At 38.3% G+C, this 20,787-nt stretch overlaps 1 protein-coding gene and 1 long non-coding RNA gene across 3 annotated transcripts in view; one reads left to right on the forward strand and one right to left on the reverse strand.

The window, feature by feature from the left end:
- ntn1b (netrin 1b) overlaps positions 1-20,787 on the forward strand; it is a 50,431-nt gene that overhangs the window by 16,078 nt on the left and 13,566 nt on the right. For both annotated transcript variants that reach the window (XM_039646830.2, XM_039646831.2), the window contains exons 3-5: positions 9,122-9,310; positions 15,496-15,645; positions 17,357-17,410. In XM_039646830.2, coding sequence (XP_039502764.2) covers positions 9,122-9,310; positions 15,496-15,645; positions 17,357-17,410 — 393 coding nt within the window. The remainder of the gene's footprint in view (positions 1-9,121; positions 9,311-15,495; positions 15,646-17,356; positions 17,411-20,787) is intronic.
- LOC148981989 (uncharacterized) overlaps positions 1-20,787 on the reverse strand; it is a 75,273-nt gene that overhangs the window by 11,520 nt on the left and 42,966 nt on the right. The gene's annotated exons all lie outside the window — the stretch shown is intronic.

Consider the following 20,787-nt stretch of genomic DNA (forward strand, 5'->3'; position numbering starts at 1 on the left):
GAATGTCTAATTGTAGAGAATTGGCACTGGCTGGTTACTTCCAGTTTCTGGAATGGCTGCAGTAACACGTCTCTGTCCATGCGGGGGCGCTCGCGGTCGAGTGCAGAATGAATGGGAGTCAATGGGGTTTCACTCCCAGAAATCCACTTTTCTCAGGATGTAATTTTTTTTCAAGTAATTTGAAAGTTGCATTCAAAAGGGAGGGCTAAGATAATACACTCAGCTGAAAATTGCGTTTTTAAGTTCACTTATCTGTTCTAAAAATCCGTTCAAAAATGTGATGACGTCACACAATAGCAGAATGCTACCGTGTTCTGGCCAACAACAGCCTAACCTGTAAGAAATCAAAAGGACATAAGTACTCGTTCATTCGACTTTTGGCCTATAATCTATATTGAACTTCCGGAATCAACAATAAAATCTATGTTGATTCAACGACAAGCAGGTGAAAGAGACACATTTAGCCGTTTAGCCCCATAGACTCCCATTCATTCTGCTCTCGCCCGCGATCACCTCCAGTGGAATTCTAATGGATCTGCAACCAAGATGCTACACAATGGGGCTAATAGGAAGTGCCAAGGCTCTCCGTTAGACGGGCTCTGCCCATACTCTGTGCATGTTATATTGACTCTAAAGGGTGCCATGAGCATTGGATGTCAATTACAGTCTCAACATTATACTTGCCAATCAGAAAATTCCAATTCAAGTAGTTGTATTTCACGAGTACCAGAATGAATTCTGATAAATGAGTTCAATTCAATTCAATTAGTAGCACTTGAATTGAAAGTAGTAGCAAAATAGTTAGCAAATATAGCAAATATTCAGCACAGTACATCATTAATAAAAATAAAAATAAGAATAGAAAGTGGATAGGATGAGTGCATCGGTCTATGAAATGTTTTAGCACAGTTCAAAGATTTGGGTGGCGGGCGGTGGCTTGGAGTTTAGTAGCAGGACAGCCCTGAGGACAAAGCTCACCTTCACACACTTGACAGCGAAGACTGCGCGTTGAGGGTAGCCAAGTCTCATACAATACATATAGCATGTGATGGATCACGAATGATTCTACAGGCAGTCTACAAGGTTTGCTGTTCACATAAGGCGGGAAGAGCTCTCAGGGGGTCTCCAATAATTCTGGAACACACTTTAACAATTTGATGTAAACAGTTTCTATTTTGAAGAGTAATAGAGTAATCTTCAGAATAGATTACTCCATTGACTCCAGATTACCCCACTCATAATTGAAATGAAGTATTGTACTTCAACACATCTGCAAATAAACTTGATGATTTTAAGCTTTTTTTTAAGAATTTTTTAGAACGCTTTGTCAAGCCAACATTCAAAGTTAGCCTTTTAATGACAAATGGCAGTTTTTTTATTTCAGAATTTCAGAATTATTTGTCATATCCTAAATACAATTCCCCATCCCTTTTGCTACAGTACCTCAAACCATGCTCATTTAAATTCTGAATGGGACACAACCTTGCTTAAGCACTCCCTAGGAAAGAAACCCCATAACCTTGGCTTTGATAGCGTCATGCTATACTAGTTATGCGACAGGAACATCAGTAAAAGTTCAATTAGACATGCTAAATCTTGGGTATGGATCCTGCAATATGTCTATATTCCTTGATGTTAGATGTCTTAATTGGACAGGATGTTTTCATTTGAATTGGAAAAGCATCTGAAGTTTCCTAAGGGCACTCATGCTGCAAAGTTACAGCGCAACAGCTCCGTTGGCAGGTTGGCCTTTCCCTGAGATTTGCAGCTGCTCCCACACTGTACATGTAAAGAAAAATTAAAGCGCTGCAAATTAATCACCAATGGGTGTGTTGGGTTTATGAAAACAAACAGGCAAAACTCGGAGATAAATCAAATGACTAACAAGCCGCGCAATGATTCGCTGATGCAATATGTAAGCGTGGTGCGATGAGTTTCACCCTGGCACATTTCTCCTGTGATTATATTCCAAAAAGAAACATACTCTCCTCAACAGAACATGCCGACACATCCACCTATATTGTTTATTTTCTCAAACTGCTCAGAAGCCCTGAAATATTAGCACGACTAATGTGTCAGCCAGTGATTTAATTGGAAATTTTTATGGGCCAATGTTTTCCAGTGCCGCCCGCCCAAGCAGTCAAGTCACTCTTACTGTAAGGTCTCGTATACTCAATGCCATTCTGATTCAATAAGCCTCAGGGAGGTTTAATAACACAGCACAGGGGTTCTACGAGGAGTCAATAGAGTGTGACATGAAGATACACAGGCCATGAGAAACAAGTTACGATTCTGAGAACGGTTGGACCGGTTCCCTTCTGAGAGTTCAGCGTAGTAATGGTACCAGCCAAATTCCTTATGGGATAACCTGGGCCAATTCCAGCACTCTAAACAGGAGAAAAGGCCAGAGATATTCTGGCTATTATGTATTATTATCCATTTCATGTTGTTATCATTGGCACAATGCACTAGCGAGATTTATTCATGAAAGAAATGGAGACCTGGACATCAGCCATGTGCACAGATAGACCCCAAGTGGTGCTCAAGCACCTTCCTTTTTGGTCTCAGACTAGATAAGTGCCCTTTTCTAAAGGTACGTTTACATGAAAACGATATGCTTAAAACCGTAAAACGATAAGCCGCAAAAACGTAAAAAAAATGCTAGCTGTATTCTGCTGCCAGGCCACTAGATGGCGATAAAACACTATAGACAGAATATTTAATACGCACGTGCATGACGTCATAACGTGTTTCTCAAAACCAAGAATGCAAAAAACGAACGAGTCTGTGAACAAACTGGCCGTTTGGCTCGCAGGCACTTATGGAGATTCTCATTTCCGAAAACTTTGAGCACATTTTCGATTTGAGTTGATTTCTCGCATCAAATATTCTCAGAAGTAAATTTAGTGATGAAATAGCGTACATAATTGTAGAAAAACAAATTACTGTATTGATCTGCCTCTCCTTCCTTGAATGCCGGGATATTTCTGCCATCAAGTTCACACAAGTTACCAATCGATGCATCCTCGGTAACATGGGCGTGTCAAGAACACATTCGGGATTTTTAACCGTTCTTGCCAAAATGCAAACTTATCTATTGGGACTGTACTTGGGCCACAAAAGATGATGTTTCACAAGAACACAAGGACAGACAAGAACAGATTGAGAAAGGCCCATGGTCTTCAGAGATTCGCAGTTTTGTTGTTTACACAGACACCATCCATTTTCAAAAATGTACACTTTGAAATCTGTTTTCAAAAGTTTGCGTTTTCAGGCACCCAAAACGCCACTGTCGTGTAAATGAACGGCCAAAACGCATACAAAGTTTTACGTTTTTAGTTGAAAACGGTCTCTGTGTAAACAGCAAAAAATGTGACTCTCTGAAAACGATGATGTCACGCACATGTGTAATACTGTACGTCTTCAGTCTATAGTGTTTCATCGCCATCTAGCGGCCTGGCAGCAGAATACAGGGTTTTTGGTCGTTTTCGCAGATCTGTGTGAATGGGGATTGTTTTGACAATGGTTTCGTCTGTATGCAGAAAACTCAAAGGAAAAACTTACCTAGTCATACATTTTTATTTTAGTTTTTGGCCCATGGCATCAATTCTCAATTAAATGTGTACCTGAAAACTGCATTAAGATCTAATTCTCTGTCCCTCATCACAGCCACCTTGCAAATCAAGGTGAGCAGCATTTTCTGGTGATGGCGAGGTACGATAGTGTCAAATTAAACCTCTATCACAATATCTACAAAGAGCCGCCTAACTAGGCAGCAGCCGTACATTAACTTTACAACAAAAAGCCGAGCCTGGCATTGGTGTAAAATAGTGTTGAACAGGGTCAAAAATGCCACCAAAATGAATAGAAATGCCACCAAAATTTTATGAAGTGTATTAAATGTACGATTTTTGTCTTTTTATGTTTATATCAAAAGGGCTATTTTCCCAAATATCAGCACGTCGCAAATGTAATTTTTCATTTTCGTATAACAGTTCAATGAACAAAAAGTTGATATTAATTTTAAATTTTAAACACAGTAATGTCAATTTTGCTAAATTTCACAAACAATAATAAGTTTTAAGGCAAAACAGTTGTGTCTCCCTGAGTGGTGTTTCTGTTACGAACTACACCAAGACTTACAAACTATTCCGACATCTTTATTGGGACAATCCAGAAGCAAAATGCATATAACAGGGCAATAGATCAAACACATGGGCCAACAATCCAAAATTGAGCAACAGCAAACACAGGAAAAAAGTGTAATCCATAAACCATGCAGAGAATTAAAAAAAAGGAAACCAGGATAATGCTTAGAAACACAATGCAACAACACACAAGACTTTGCAATGAATGAGTGAAAACACAGAACGTAAAATGGCAAACACAAACAAGTTGATCACACAAAGGTGGAATTAATGAGACCATAAAGTCCAGGCAATGGGTTTTGGGAAGTGTAGTTCATGATGGGAAAGCTGTACAGGAGAAAGTCCCTCTGGAGGTTATCTTGGGTACTACAACTGCTTTCGTTCATGAATGAATCAGCTAGTTTGAACGAATCAGTGAATGAATGATTCTTTGACTCACATATTTAGACTGGCTGCCACCAAATGTCAAATCTTTAAACTGCAATTTCAGTTTAGGATATAAAGGTAATAACTTCATATTATGCATTTTGTATAGTAATAATGAGAGGGGTCCCCTTTTTTCTCACTTAAACACCTCCCCCTAAAATGTCTATACAGCCCTGCTGGACAATAATCTTTATTTTGCATTTAGTTGTCCCAAGATTCCACACCTTAAGAGGCCCATGACCTCCAGAAGCAACTTTAGGAATTATTGTGACTAAGTGTAGAACAGTATAAACTATATAATGTTGTTTTACAACTTTGCTACTGGCATGTGTCCCTGTGCTGATCTAAGATAGTCTTTCTAAATCATTAAATATCACATGAAGTAGTAGGCTGAGTAACAATCTACGTTGTAATCCAATAATACTTAAGCAGGCTAAATGATGAATGCCATTCAGGTCACGTACATTTTTGAATTAAACGTGCAAAATCATACCGATTTGTGATGAATGTTGTAGCAATTTCACAGCCAGTTAGTGGCAGAATAAGCTCTTTGTTGTCTTTTGCCAGTTAAGCGCGCGGTGTGGCTTTATTTGGTCAGATCGTATTTGTTGAGACGTTGTATATCACTTTCACTAGGCAACTGTGGCAAGCAGTTACACAAACAAAAAGCAGGGAGGTCCGATTGCCCCGCTAATTGGTGCTGGCAAACGATTACAGAGGCCCATAACGGAAACTCCCCCTTAATTCTCACCCGTCCTTACATCACGGCACACTCGGTGAACAGAGGCTCTTCCAGATGGCCACGCGGGAGAGGAAAGATTTTTAAAAAATGAGAAGCAGCAAACCTATTTGAAGAAGAGCGTCTTGTTTATGAGAGCATTTGTATCTTTTTTTAAAACAGTTCTTTAATCATTGAGAATAGTGAAATTATAGTGACCTCTGAAAACGTTGCCAATTTCTAATTTCTCTATATGTTTTATAGGCCTAAATAAAAAATAAAAAAACATAAGAATCCAATTATACATTTCATAATTTCATCAGAACTGATATTTTGCTAACTCACACCCTAACAACAAATACACCCTAATTTTCACCGGAAATATATTATACATAGTGGGCTACAGGGACTTGAATCATGAGCAGTTTTACATTTTTTATTTACATTACCTGAACCAATAAACTGATTCAATAAAATTAACTTATCTTTTCACTGCTGCGTGTGAGAGAAAGAGAGTATTGTTTAGGATTAATCGATTCACTATAGAATGAATCAGACAGTGCAAAGTATGAGAAAGAGATTCGTTTAGAAATAATCGATTCACTAGAATGAATCACGCAGGGCAAAGTATGAGAGAGAGAAAGAGAAAGAGTGTGTTTCGAACTTGGCAAACCTAGGGTTAATTGTATCAGAAAAGCTCCAACGCACTAAAATCATGTGTTTTTATACCTACATCAAACAGAAATATTAACTCTATTTCTGACGGAATGAGAAAAAAAGCAAGAGTCTATTTACAATGGAAATAGCTTGCCTGCTCAAAAGTTCGTGAAATGTCACTAGATAATGTCGTGTAAACGGCCTTTCTCCCCTAATCGCTAATTTAATACCCTAATTTTAATATTAATATAGCCAAGCTGCAAATGTCTAAGCTGTTCACATTTACATATTTAGGCCTAAGGAAGTCGCTCGCTACAGTATGAAAAGTCGAAAAGTCACTAATACTAAACAAAGTTGCTAAATTGTCAATCCTGATACTGTACATCCACTTCTTTCCACATAAATACTTATTCTCAACTCACACATGGCAATTTATGATATCAATGCTCATATTACTCATGAGTAACTCTCTTTTTCCTATAAGCTTACATTTATCTAAGCCTATATCAAAAGCATTCCAGATAGATAAATATGATTCATTATTGTACAGTCATTCTCCTGGAAGTGGGACCTTTGCTACTTTCCCCAAAAAATAATAATAATAACAAAAAGCCTGTGGAAATGAGCTGTAGTTTAAACTCTTAAAGTAGCTGGTGTAGTAAAATAGGGCTATATATATACAGTATATATATATATTGGGCACAAACGATGTGCAAACACTGATGGGTCGTTTTTTTTAACCAATGTATCTGCCCACTTTGGTCCACATGCACCATTTGGAATCACTCAATGGTAACATTAATGGCACGATTCAGTTAATTTAACCATGTTTATACCATCTGAGTTTAGCCTGATCATTTGCCCCATTTCTACACCTCTTGCTTTAGATTTTCAGTTCTCTGAGGATTACTCACCCAAAACCTGCAAGGCTTTCGTAGTGAGAGGAGCTGGTCTCTGTTGTGAATAATGGAGCCATGCTTGGCTGAATATCTTTTCACATGCAAGCTTGGCGTGCCTGGATGAATGACAAATGTAACCGACCTTTTCCATTTCCAACTAGTTTAGGCAATCAATAATAAATCATCTCCTCAATGTCTGATTAACTGACATTGTGACATATTTGTAATAATATTGTGATCCTATCAGAACATAACAGAGTAAAAACAAGTAAGAGATTTAATGTGCAAACAATGTTTTGACAAACATTACACAAGCAACGATCGAACCGAAAATTTCGGCGCAAATAAAATCATAATGAATTAGGGTTTGAAAATGGAAAAACAATGTTTATTATTTTCAGAGAAAAATAAGAAAGTGCACTGGAGCTGGTGCAAGTAGAACAATTACTTTCAATTCTCATTTACTGTTACAATATCAATTTGTGTTGTGTTTTTCCAGCTGAAAAGTCACAAAAAATAATGTCAACATGGAGGCCTCATTTCAGAACTGACTTCACTTGACTATGTATGAGCACACTGTTATGGTGTGTAAAAGAAAGAGAGAGATAGTCAAGGCCTGGTATGTTATCACTACGATGAGTGGTTGAAGTGTTCTAGTGTCAGCAGGATAAAACATGACAGCTGCTTAGCACTTTTTTTTCTGTGTATGTGTGAGCGACAGTCCATGTCCCTATTTAGTCACACTCAGCAGGTGTGATGGTGCCCGCAGTCTCTGTGTAGATGTACAAATGTGGCTTCTCTTTTGTGGTTATTTCAACGTATATACTTTATATCAGGAATGGAGTTGCCCATCTCTTTTCTATATCGATCCATAGACTGTAAAAAAAGGACTACGCAGCTTCACTCGCTTCCATTTAAAAAAAAAAAGGTAAAGCCATATTATCAAGGCCCCGCCCACACTCCCACAGAATCGGCTATACAGTTTACTGGAAACAAGTCAACTCATTATGTTGGAGTGAAATTAACAGTAATGCAATTGTAGAAATTAAAGTTAAAGCTCCAATCTCCTCACGAAAATCCAGAAAAAGTCAGTTGGTGTCTCAGTGACTTCTTCACTCAGAGAAGCTGTCAATCTCATCTGTCAATCATGACATCAACCCCCACCCCTATTTTATAGCATCAAATAACAAACTAAAACTCAACTTATTTAAAAAATGAACTCTTAAATTTACATCAGTGTGATAAAATCTACAGAAAATGACAAAAAAAAAAAACATTCAACAAGTGTAATTTGATTGTTTAGTCTTACGTCCCATTCGATTACATGAAGACGGCGGGGTTTATGACCTATACTGCATCCAGCCACTGGGGAAGCTTTGGCTTCACTTTTCAGTACTTGTGCGGCACACTGATCAGATAGAAAGATAGATGGATGAGTCAGCGAGACCTGCACCTATAATCTGTCTCTTTTGAACTCTGATATGTCTGATATGATATATTTTGTGTGTATTGCAATATTTTATGTACAGCTGTGCTATTGCTCTGCTAATTTAACCTTCACTCTGCTTTTACTGATGGAATGTGCAATCAGTGAAGATTGGCCATCAGGCCTCGCATATACAGACATGCAACCTCTAACACTATATTGGCCAGTCTTTTAGTTTTATTGTCCAACCCCTTTTGAAATGGATGAAGCTTGAACACCATTTGTCAGTAAGGGTTAGAGGTCAAAGTCATGGGCAGGTGTGTGTGCCGGATCTGGAGCGAGTAGTTTTATAAAGCCATTGTCTCTTATTGAAACATTGTAAATGGACGGAAGCCCGGAGATCCAATGATGTCATTAAAATAATAAAGCTCTCTCAGGATACTAGTCATATGTCTAGATGAATCTGGCCTATACTCTCTCGCTCACTGTGTTAATGGTATTCTATGATCACCAGGGGACAGAAAATCATTTCACATCACATCAGATTCAGACTCCACATTATCAGAAGTGGTACAACCTTCACCACCAATAAAGCAATTGTATGATTGTTCACTAAAATATATGATGTTTGAGAGAAGTACTTCATGGGTATTTTACAGATAAGCACTAAAATTGTTGGAATGTGATCTCGCAGTCATTTTCCCTTTGCAATTTCCTCAGTTATAGCTCTCAAAAGGAACGTGTAAAAATATATTTAAACAGAAACAGACAGGTAATGTATTTGTGAGAATTGAACAACTGCTAATCTCTTTTTTTTTTATCTTCCCAATTTCCATCTCTTCTAAAGCCTGTCACTGTAATCTTCATGCCCGCCGCTGCCGCTTCAACATGGAACTGTATAAGCTATCGGGCCGCAGGAGTGGAGGAGTGTGTCTCAACTGCAGACACAACACAGCCGGACGGCACTGCCACTACTGTAAAGAGGGCTTCTACAGAGACATGACCAAGGCCATCTCACACAGGCGAGCCTGCAAAGGTAAGCAATCACTGCAAATAATGAACTTTAAATCTAGATAAAATGTTAAAATTCCTAAATTTTGTCCAAACTTGCCTGAAACAGCCTAAAAGAGAACTTGGCTGAATGCCTAAACAGTAGAAAGGTGACTTAAAAAAAAAAAATGATGGTACCTGACTATAAAAAAAAATAAATCAATAAAAAAAAAACAGAGAAAAAAAGACTGTTGTCTTACCTTTGTCCAAATACAGGAAGACTTAAAGGAGTAGTTCACTTTAAAAAAAAAAAAAAAAAAAAAAAAAAAACTTTTGCTGATAATTTACTCACCCCCATGTCATCCAAGATGTCCATGTCATTCTTTCTTCAGTTGAAAAAGAAATGAAGGTTTTTGATGAAAACATTCCAGGATTTTTCTCCATATAATGGACTTTAGTGGGAACCAAACGGTTCAAGGTCCAAAAGACAGTTTCAGTGCAAAATACAAACTGTTCAAATGGCTTTAAACGATTCCAAACGATAAATAAGGGTTTTATTAAGCGAAATGATTGCTCATTTAAAAAAAAAAAATAACAAAGTTTAAGTTTTATAAGCTCAAATGCTCGCCTTGCTCTGTTCTGTGATGCACGTTCGTGACTCTCCTGTTCAAAATTGTCCATCAAAATGAAAAAATCTTTTTTCATGTCATTCAACGAACGAAATGAACGAATTGACTCGGAAAAAGATTCGTTCATTTTGATAAATGAGTTCGAACAGGAGAGTCACGAACGCGCATCACAGAACAGAGCAAGGCGAGCATTTGTGATTATAAAACTTAAACTTTGTTTATTTTTTTTTAAATGAGCGATCATTTCGCTTGATAAGACCCTTATTCATCGTTTGGAATCGTTTAAAGCCCTTTGAACAGTTTGTAGTTTGCACTGAAACTGTCTTTTGGACCTTGAACCGTTTGGTTCCCATTGAAGTCCATTATATGGAGAAAAATCTGAAATGTTTTCATCAAAAAAAAAATTAATTTCTTTTCGACTGAAGAAAGAAAGACATGGATATTTTGGATGACATGGGAGTGAGTAAATTATCAGCAAAAGTTTTTTTTAAAAAGTGAACTACTCCTTTAAAACACCCATAATAAGGGGTGTGTCTGAGAGAACAATTTGTTGGCAAGAGCTCATCACAGCCCCGCTGGCATTCGACTGACATGAAATGTTTAAATGTTGTTGAAATAATGTCAGTTTATGAAAAAAAAAACATGAATTCAGCGTCAAAACAACGTTGAACACCATATAGTTGAAGTCACTATGGATTCAACATAGAAATATCAACAATTTTTGAGTTGTACGTCAAATCAACATCATTTGTCGGCTACAACTTCAAAATTCAACAGTTATCCAACACTGGCACCTGCGTTGATTCAACAGTGACTCGAAGTCAGGAGCAGCGGTGCTTCTGAGTGGGCATCTCTGGCCTTTTGAAATATCAAAAGGTACAGTAGGTAGCATTATTATGCTTTATTTTGGCCAATTTCTAAGGGAGCACTGCATATCCTTTGCAAACAAAGCAATGCATTGTGATATGCAACCATTCAATATGGATAAATGAGAGAAATGTTGGTTATAAACGATGGTTTAATGCCAATAGTATTGATAAAACAGTTAACTAAATTAAATAATTAATAACATTCCAGTGTTTATTAGAATATTTTAAAAGTATCTTGGCAAACTTATGCTAATGCTATTGGTACACACTCTGTTGGAATCAATTGTGAGTGTAATCTCCCATGCACTTCACATGAGGACCATAATTCGTATGACACACACCTGCTGCCCATGTAGAACGTTCCAAACAGTCACTTATGCAACTTTCCTGCTCACTAGGATTTGCAACGTGGCCTGAGTGTGGACAAGAAATGAGAAAAAAAAGATGGCCATACAGTTGTGCAAATGCATGCCTAAAGATATATTTAGATATTCATATAATATTATGTTACTTTATATATATATACACAGAGTATATTCAATTTTTCATATCCGTTCACAGCCTTGCGAAATCAGACATTCCAAGGCGGCTGTAGTTTTAAATGCATGGATTTGATCCACGGTTGGTCCACAGATGAATTTCACAATGTCAGTCCCCCGTGTTCCCATAGTCCATTCACTCACAAAACATTCTTTGCTATTGCATATTTCCCACCTTCAAGCCAAGATAACTTGTATTCTCATCTGACTCTAGCAGACCCAGAGTTTGACGAACTGAAAGCTTCGACAAACCACAGCATAATTGATATGAGAGGTTGCTAACCCAATCACTGGGGTAGCTTAATTTTTTTTGCGGACTGTCGGGTTCTAATGTGCAGATGTGATGGATGGCAAACACTGCCCATGTTACATTGACTTTGCTGTGTGTTATCACAAGAGGAATGCATTTGATTCATGGGAGGTTTCAAATGGTTTTAAACAGCTTTCCCCTGCCAGCCAAAACATTTACTCGGGCTATATATGGGATGCTCGGAGGCCAGATGCGAGGGATACGGGCTTGTAAGGTCTTGTAATGACCTTAACATACAGAATACGGCCGGTAGAGTCAAAGCTTGTCCGGGAAATGCTGAGGAGTTCCAGTCACCGTTGTCAAGCTGATTGCTTCACTCGTCTCAGGTGAAAAACTCCTCAACCGTGTGACGTTGTGTAGCGGACTGCTGTATTTATTGTTCGTGTCAGGTAACCATCTCATTGTGCTTATTTTGGATGGGAAACGCAAAATCGGGCCAGCAGTGTTCAGCGCGTACGGGTCGTTTGGAAAAAGAAGGAATATCGCAAATCAGACCCAAAACCAGATCCATTGTCAGTGGCAGTCTGGAACACCTCATGCTTTTATATCCCAGATTGAGTTCAGAATAAACACCATGCCACACTCCAGAACTACGACATTTCTCTCTGTCCCATACTTGTGCTTAAAGCTGAACTGTTCCTTTAAACAACAGCCATGAGAACTTAGTCTATGCCGCATTGCCCCACGGCCATTTCCCCAGCATTTCTTCTTACTGCTGCTGAATTATTAGTAGCTCTGGTTTAGATTATGTGCTGTAGAGTTGTAGGGTCGCCTGTGAAGGCGTAAGAGCGGTGTCGTAATTCAGCTGGCGGTGGGCTGGTTGGTGGGTGGCTTAAGTGCAGAACTGTAGCTGCTTTTAACCTAATGTTAAGTGGGTATTGAAATTCAAAGCATCCCACCACTTTGTGTAGCATTTATCAACATCAGCTAAATCATCAGTGATGGGTCAAATCCAAATTTAACTAAAGCACTGCTAAAACATTTTCCTTAAATGTGTTTTAAGGGATTTCTACAGTTCTTCCATGTGTGCCTTCTATTCAGAAAATAATATGCGGAGCGCATTCTCATCTCTTTAGCCAAATGCTAAGGCCCGAGACGTATTCTATATGAATGTGAATGCAAATTCTTTACTGAAATACTACACAACCTGAATTTCACACATTGCGTTCAAAAATGTTTATTGAAATTTCTTCTACAGTCAGTTTTCTCAATCGATAGATAGACAGAATAGATAGAATGGATAGAATGACTGTCCGACATACAGAACATGATAGATAGACAGACAGACAGACACACATGGATGGACGGACAGACAGATAGACAAGATAGATAGATAGATAGCACAACCAGCAGACAGACAGACAGACAGACAGACAGATAGATATATAGATAGATAGATAGATGGATAGCAGGCACAACCAGCAGACAGACAGACAGACAGACAGACAGACAGACAGACAGACAGATAGATAGCACAACCAGCAGACAGACGGATAGACAGATAGATAGATAGACAGACAGATAGATAGATAGATAGATAGATAGATAGATAGATAGATGGATAGCAGGCACAACCAGCAGACAGACAGACAGACAGACAGACAGATAGATAGCACAACCAGCAGACAGACGGATAGACAGATAGACAGATAGATAGATAGATAGATAGATAGATAGATAGATAGATAGATAGATAGATAGATAGATAGATAGCACAACCAGCAGACAGACAGACAGACAGACAGACAGACAGACAGACAGACAGACAGACAGATAGATAGATATATAGATAGATAGATGGATAGCAGGCACAACCAGCAGACAGACAGACAGACAGACAGATAGATAGATAGCACAACCAGCAGACAGACGGATAGACAGATAGACAGATAGATAGATAGATAGATAGATAGATAGATAGATAGCACAACCAGCAGACAGACAGACAGACGGATAGATAGATAGATAGATAGATAGATAGATAGATAGATAGATAGATAGATAGATAGATAGATAGATAGATAGATAGATAGATAGATAGATAGATAGATATCACAACCAGCAGACAGACGGACAGACAGACAGACAGACAGACAGATAGATAGATATCACAACCAGCAGACAGACAGACAGACAGATAGATAGATAGATAGATAGATAGATAGATAGATAGATAGATAGATAGATAGATAGATAGATAGATAGATAGATAGATAGATAGATAGATAGATAGATAGATAGATAGATAGATAGATAGATAGACATCACAACCAGCAGACAGACAGACAGATAGATAGAGAGATAGATAGATAGAACGACCGTCTTGCAGGTAAGAAAGAATGATAGACAGAAAGAAAGACAGAGACAGACAAAATGACAGAAAGACAGCCTGAGACAGAGAGACAGACAGAATGATAGATAGACAGACACAGATAAATGGATAGAATGACCACCCGTCGGACAGACAGACAGACAGACAGACGCTTCAACAGTGTCTCCAGTATTTAGTGCGTTCAGATTAGTCACTTGTGAGGTTGCATAAAACTCACAGAGAAAAAAAGGCAAATGATTAACGGCGCAATGACTCGTCTCTTCAGAACAACCATTTCTGTTCTGGCACTGCTACGACTGTGTACCGCTTCTCCAGGGCAGACATAAATCTGAGACGAACAATTGCCTTTGTTACTAATTCAAGAAATGACTTCTAATATTCATCACATTTTTTTTTAGTCCCAAGAGCTTTAGCTCTCACTACGGCTGGACCACTTCATATAATTTCCAAATGAATCCCTGGCTACATGAAAAAGACCTGATGGGAAGAGTTAAGTTGAGACTTCAAACAAGCAGCTTTATGGTAAACGTTTGGCAGCGTGAGCGCACAAAGAAATTCTCACATTTTAACGTGTGATCATCTCGACTAACAGCACAGCCAGAGCACCTTTGAAGTAGACGTCGTTCCGTCATTATTAATGGGAACATTATTCAGCCTTTATTTGTGAGGGTTATTCGTTGCCAAGAGTCTTTACGTTGGAAACTTGATCAGACTGTGCTCATATGCGAATGACAGCGCTGTGTCGGAACGTAAAAAGTAGCTATAACTCTGCATACACAGACGCATAACAGGTCTGTTTCCTCCACACGGCGGGTATCCGCGGTATCCACATACACACTCTGGACAGGATCAGTGCATGGACACAGGTGTGGGCCATAACTGTTCTTAAAACCCCACTAATTTATTTCAAACTGAAGTTTCTGGTTTGTGATACGGCAAAGTAAAGTACCAGATTTGAGGGGGCATGACCCATGTATAACCTTGTGCTCCCCGCTGTGAAATCTATGCCACGGCAACAGAAATAATATTTTACTATATTATTATTATTTTACTTTTATATAGAGTTTCTTTCCGGGAGAAAACAACATATAATAGTACCAGTGTAGTACGATTCAAGGCAAAATGAGTCATGAGAAGGTTATTTTTAGTGAATCAAAACATACAGCGCAATCAGTAGTCTCATTCACAAACAAATGAATATTATGAGCCAATTCTTTTTACTGAATCAAAAACACAGCACGACTAGTGTAGTCTGATTCCCGAACAAATGTCTCTTAAGCCATCTTTGTTTATGAATCGAAAACATTCCAAAGCATTAAAGCAATACAGATAAACAAAAGATACACATGCAGACACAACTAAGTTGCCTATAAAAAAAGTTATTATTATTTTCTGTAGGTCTCTATGTTTTTGAGTGATGTATCACTTAAAATAGTGATAATTTGCATTGTAAGCAACAGTGCAGTATTACAAAGTGTAAAATCGACAATATGAGTCAGTAGATCATTAAAGTGCTGCATCAGTAACCACTGGTTTTATGTTTTCTCTTCAGCCTGTGATTGTCACCCGGTCGGTGCAGCTGGTAAGACCTGTAACCAGACGACTGGACAGTGTCCATGCAAAGATGGTGTGACTGGCATCACCTGCAACCGCTGTGCTAAAGGATACCAGCAAAGCAGATCACCTATCGCCCCATGCATCAGTAAGAGTTATCTGAGTTTTTTTTGTCTATTTCTCCTAATGTGTCTTCAAAAAAAAAAAAAAAATGTCGAAAAAAAAAAGTGTCGAAAAAATCAACAAATTAATTACACTACCCATTATAAAGTTTGGGGTCGACAAGATATATATAGCCTATATATATTTAAAAATTAATACTTTACTCTGTAAGGATGCATTATATTGATCAAAAGTGAAATCTAAGGCATTAATGATTCGAAAGATATATATATTCCAATTAAATGCTGTTCTTTTGAACTTTCCTGGAAAGAAAAAAGGTCTCCACAAAAATGTATAAATATTAGAATGGTTTCTAAATGATCACGATCTGTCATGTCAGCTTCATATTTACTAGTCGTAAAAAAATAGTAAGTGCATTTCTAATACATTTTAATGAGAGTACCAGAAGATCAATTGTAGGCCTCCTACCAATGAAACAATATTTTTGATCAGTTAAATTGTTAACCACAACAAATGAATATTCTCACTATTACTACTATTCTCATACTAATGTTAAGGAAAACATTTCTGAATTTCATTGTCTCTACCTCTTGAAAAATGTGTGTGACCTACAAATAAATAACAGAATGACACAAAATGGTTGTTTTAAAAGCAGAGTGCAGCTTCCTTCAAAAATGATTCATGGACTAAATGAGGTGGTGCAGCATGAGTTTTTTTTCCCATTACCACCCACAGAGACATTAATAATAATACTCCAAAGAAATTTTGCATAAACACCTATTATTATTCATGATTTCATGGCCCCAGCCCAGTTAATTTCCGTATCGGTCCCCTGTTCCATTATTTCCTTGGATGGACATTTCACTGATTGCCCTCCGCTAAGTCAAACAGACCATAAAGCCCTGGCTGACATGACCTAGTCTCCCCCCGAACCTTGCTGACGGCCTTTCAACTCATAAATCTCACGCCTGCTCCAGGGGCATGATGGGTGATGTGTTTATTGGCAGTATCAACAAGGCAGCAGACGGTCTCTGTGGCGATTTAGGACAGGCCCACACAGCAGCTGGCATTTCTCGATAAGATACTCACCGGGAGAGCTAAACAATATGTGGCTATTAATGTGAACCGCTTCTATTATGCACTAACTGATGACATCCAAATAAAAAATTATCTGGCCCTCTGACAAAAGCAACTATAGACATGAAGCCATTCAGATTTGCTTGGCAAGGATTCACGTAGAGACAAATAAAACCCTTAGAAACTAGATTTCCCCTAATTTCTCGGGGTAAGTAACAAATGTGCTGTTAAATCTGGAAAGAAAGAAAGAAAGAGAGAGAGAGAGAGGGAGCCCCGACAATTGAGTGGAAAATATTTGGTTTCTCATATATCTTGTGATATAACGTGCTTTTGTTTTAATAGACTGATATTAAATTTTTGTGACATCACACATTTTGCCAACTGCACATTTTAACAAGCCTCGATCCCCCATCGGCGTATATCTAACAGCAGAACGCTTAAAAGAGGAAGAAGGGGCTTCTGAGAGGAAACTCATTAAAACTAGACACCACCACGTCTTCATGGCACAAATTATATGTCTAAAAAACCTGATATGTCTACTAAAATTATCTTAAAAACTAATGAAAAAAAAGGTGTAATGTATATTGAAAGCAACAATGCCTAGAAAAAATATATATGGCATGAGATTTTGATTGTTTGTTCTTGACTTTTTGTTACAGAAATCCCTGTTGCTGCTCCCACAGCCACCTACAGCAGTTCAGAAGAGCCTACAGGTGAGTTCAACCAATTAAACCATTTACTGGCATTAATGAGCAATCAAGCTCTATATGATAAAATATCCCAAATACAAATTTGTTTCGATTTTTTTATGCGTTGATTCAAACATTATAATGTTATAAACATTAACATTATATAACATTACATAACATTATATATATATATATATATATATATATATATATATATTCTCCATAAAATTAATAATTTAATAAAATTAGTAATAGTAATTTCATAAAGTATAAAATTACAGATAAAAATGACAAGAATAAAAAGTGAAATTACAAGCATAATTTAAATGTGTTTAAGCGTAATAGTTAACAAGATTAAAAATATAATAATAATAATAATAATAATAATGTAATTAATAATAAATAAATTGTTGAAATTAAAGGTAGACTAAGTAACTTTTGGCCCTCTAGTGGTTAAAAAACAAAACTGCATGTATTTTGCGGAAGAACATTGTTTTGGTTGTGCTTTGGCTCTGCGTGTCTGTGCGAGGATGAATATGGTATACTGCTCATAACACATTCACTTTTGGGCTTAAGAGTTATAATCAGTTTAGATGGAAAGGATCTCAAGCTGACTCGCTGAAGCCGTCACTGTAGCTTTAACCATTAATAGACACAGTACACTGCGCTACAACAATAATAAATTGACCCTTCACAATAGATAATGCTATAATTCTGTTAGAGAGCTACAAATGGCAATTTATCTGTTCAATAAAATACCTTACTCACCTGTTGAGTAATAAAAACAAATCCCTCAGTTCTCGTCATTACTGAAAAGCAAAGTCAAAATTGATCTTGTTTTATTACAAGCTCTGCCTTTTTCCCTTTTTGAACAAAAAAAAAAACACGTTAGAGTGTACCTTTAAATACTTGAATCAATAATATTTATATCATATTGAATAGAAATAATATGAGATTCACGTATTTAAAGGTACACTCTAGCGTTTTTTGTTCAAAAAGAGAAAATGGCAGCGCTTGTAATAAAACAAAATATGAAATTATCTACATACTGTAGCTTGTCTCTCATTTCACACCAAAACAGATCAATATTTCATGTCCACTTAGATTGCTACCTGTGTCAATATTACACAATAAACCTTTTCATGGCGACTGCCAAAACAGTCCCATAAAAATGTATTGGTGGATCTTTCACACATATGATCTGGTGATGTCAACATAAGCCAATGCTTTCCTTCTCTACACGCTTTGTCTCAGTCACCATCGAAACTGCCTGGGACCTTAATCTGATTACATGCTTCATTTGAACCCGTTTGCTTTTCCGTCACACTCTCGCAGCGCTGTGCCATGAGGGAAAATACACCCTTGTACTTTCATTCATACTCAATTACCCTAGCTGCCCGATCACTGTCTGCGCTGTGGGAGTAACGCCCGTGACGTGCAGTCGTCCCATGGAGCCAAACTCAGCTGCTGAACACTTTCTGGCTCTGAGATGTTTCAGTAAGAGTATTTCCTCAATTTCCCCGGTTAGCGCACATGCAGACACAGTAGTAGTGGTCAGTGTGACCATATCATTAATTGAAACAATAAAATTGGCTGGTAAGTGTATCAAATTCTCTGTTTATCACCAGCCATTATTTTCATCATGAAACAAGTTAAACAGTTGAGTTTTGCCATTTTCGAATCAATTCAGCCGATTTTCTGATATTTAGAAGAATATCAGTATACAGACAGTTTCTGGTCTCATTGACTTCCATAGTATGAAGTATGAATCGGCTGAATTGATTCGAAAATGGTGAAACTCAACTGTTTAACTCTGGGGGAGTTGTAAAATGAGCCTATTTCCAAAAAAAGTGGAGTATCCCTTTAAGTCTTATATTTAAAATTTTAACCCAATAGTTGGGTTTGTCCATATTTGACCTAAGTTTGGGTTTAAACAACCCAGCATTTTTTATAGTGTGGTTTCCACAATGATATTAATAAGATATTCATGTTTTCAAAAGTGTTTATCAAATCAATGTAGGGCAAAACCTAAATGTAATAGTAAGTTTAACCTCTTAAGTCCCGATTCTCTCTACCTGTCCTGCTGTACTCTACTGTGAAGAATGCTCTGGTGTGGAGAAGCACAGTTGTGCTTCAGGGACTCTATTAAGCAGACATTTGTCCCTCCACAGGGGACGTCCATTATTTGGGGGACGTGGGTGCTGGGCATTGTGCTGCTTGCCTAATGGACGCCCAGTCTTATTAAAGAGAAGCAGGATGAGGCGGACAAGGGCCATCGCTGCACAAAAGCCGCCCCGTCCATCGTTCATGCATTAACATGGAATGCAGGCGTGGCTGATATGGACTCGTCAGAATCATTTACTTTCTGCGACTCCGCCCCCTTTTCTCTGCACTTTCTCACTCCCTGCCTCCAGTTCTCCCCCCACGGTCCTTCACATCCTAATTCTGCGCACCACCTTTTTGTGTTACCACCACCCCCCAAAGCTGCCAGACATCTCGCTCTTCTAGCACCCCCCCTCCCCCTCACTTTCCCCTTCAAACTTTTTTATATTCGGGTTGGTGGTTCTTTCCTGCTTCGCCGTTGCCCAGGTAACCTCATTCAGACGGAATATAAAGGGACATGAAAAGGGTGGATTGGACAGAGGGCTGGAGAAAATAATGAAGTTTGTCCATATTCAGGCGAAAGCTGAAAGGTCTTCTCGCTCCCATCTCTTCCAGTCCACCAGAAATCTCGAGGTTATTACGCTATGTGAAGTAGCTGCGACGAGAGACTCTCGGGTTTGCGGTTTGCAACAGGAGAACTGAGCCATTTTAACACTCCCAGTCCAAGAGTTGCCTGGTGTTCAAGCGACTCACATCGCCGAGGGCTCAATGTGGGGTTTGGGTCTCCATGGTGGTGTCGGATAGATCCGCTTGAGCGCTAGAGCTATAAATCATTGCGTGCTGGATGCCGTCCCTGAGGTTTATATGTGGAAAGCTGCGTTTAAATGAGGATTCGGTATTGTGGGCATTGTGAGGGGGGTGTTCTGTGTCTGAATGACGTTTAAATGACCTGTGAACCCCCTGCCCTGACATTGCTGAGTAAGTGGGGGGATATGGGGAGGCGCTTGATAATTAGGGTGAGAAAATGACTGGGTTAAGTGAAGAAAAGATTAAATGATTAAATACCCATTAAGTCTTAATTAGGTCTAACGTAACTCTCTTTAAATGTATGAATGATACAGCAGCCCCAAAATCATCTGGACACTTGAGTCGCACTTAAAAGTGCATGAATGCTGTTGCAGTAGACATTACAAGCCATCAGAATATCATCTTACTTTTTGGTAAATAAACATCAGCAACTGCACTAAATTACACACTTTTGCTCAGTTTGGGCCTCTGAATAAAATGTAGGTGTTTTT

This window comes from Pimephales promelas, chromosome 3 (assembly GCF_988280905.1).
Source record: "Pimephales promelas chromosome 3, fPimPro1.hap1.1, whole genome shotgun sequence".
NCBI lineage: Eukaryota > Metazoa > Chordata > Actinopteri > Cypriniformes > Leuciscidae > Pimephales > Pimephales promelas.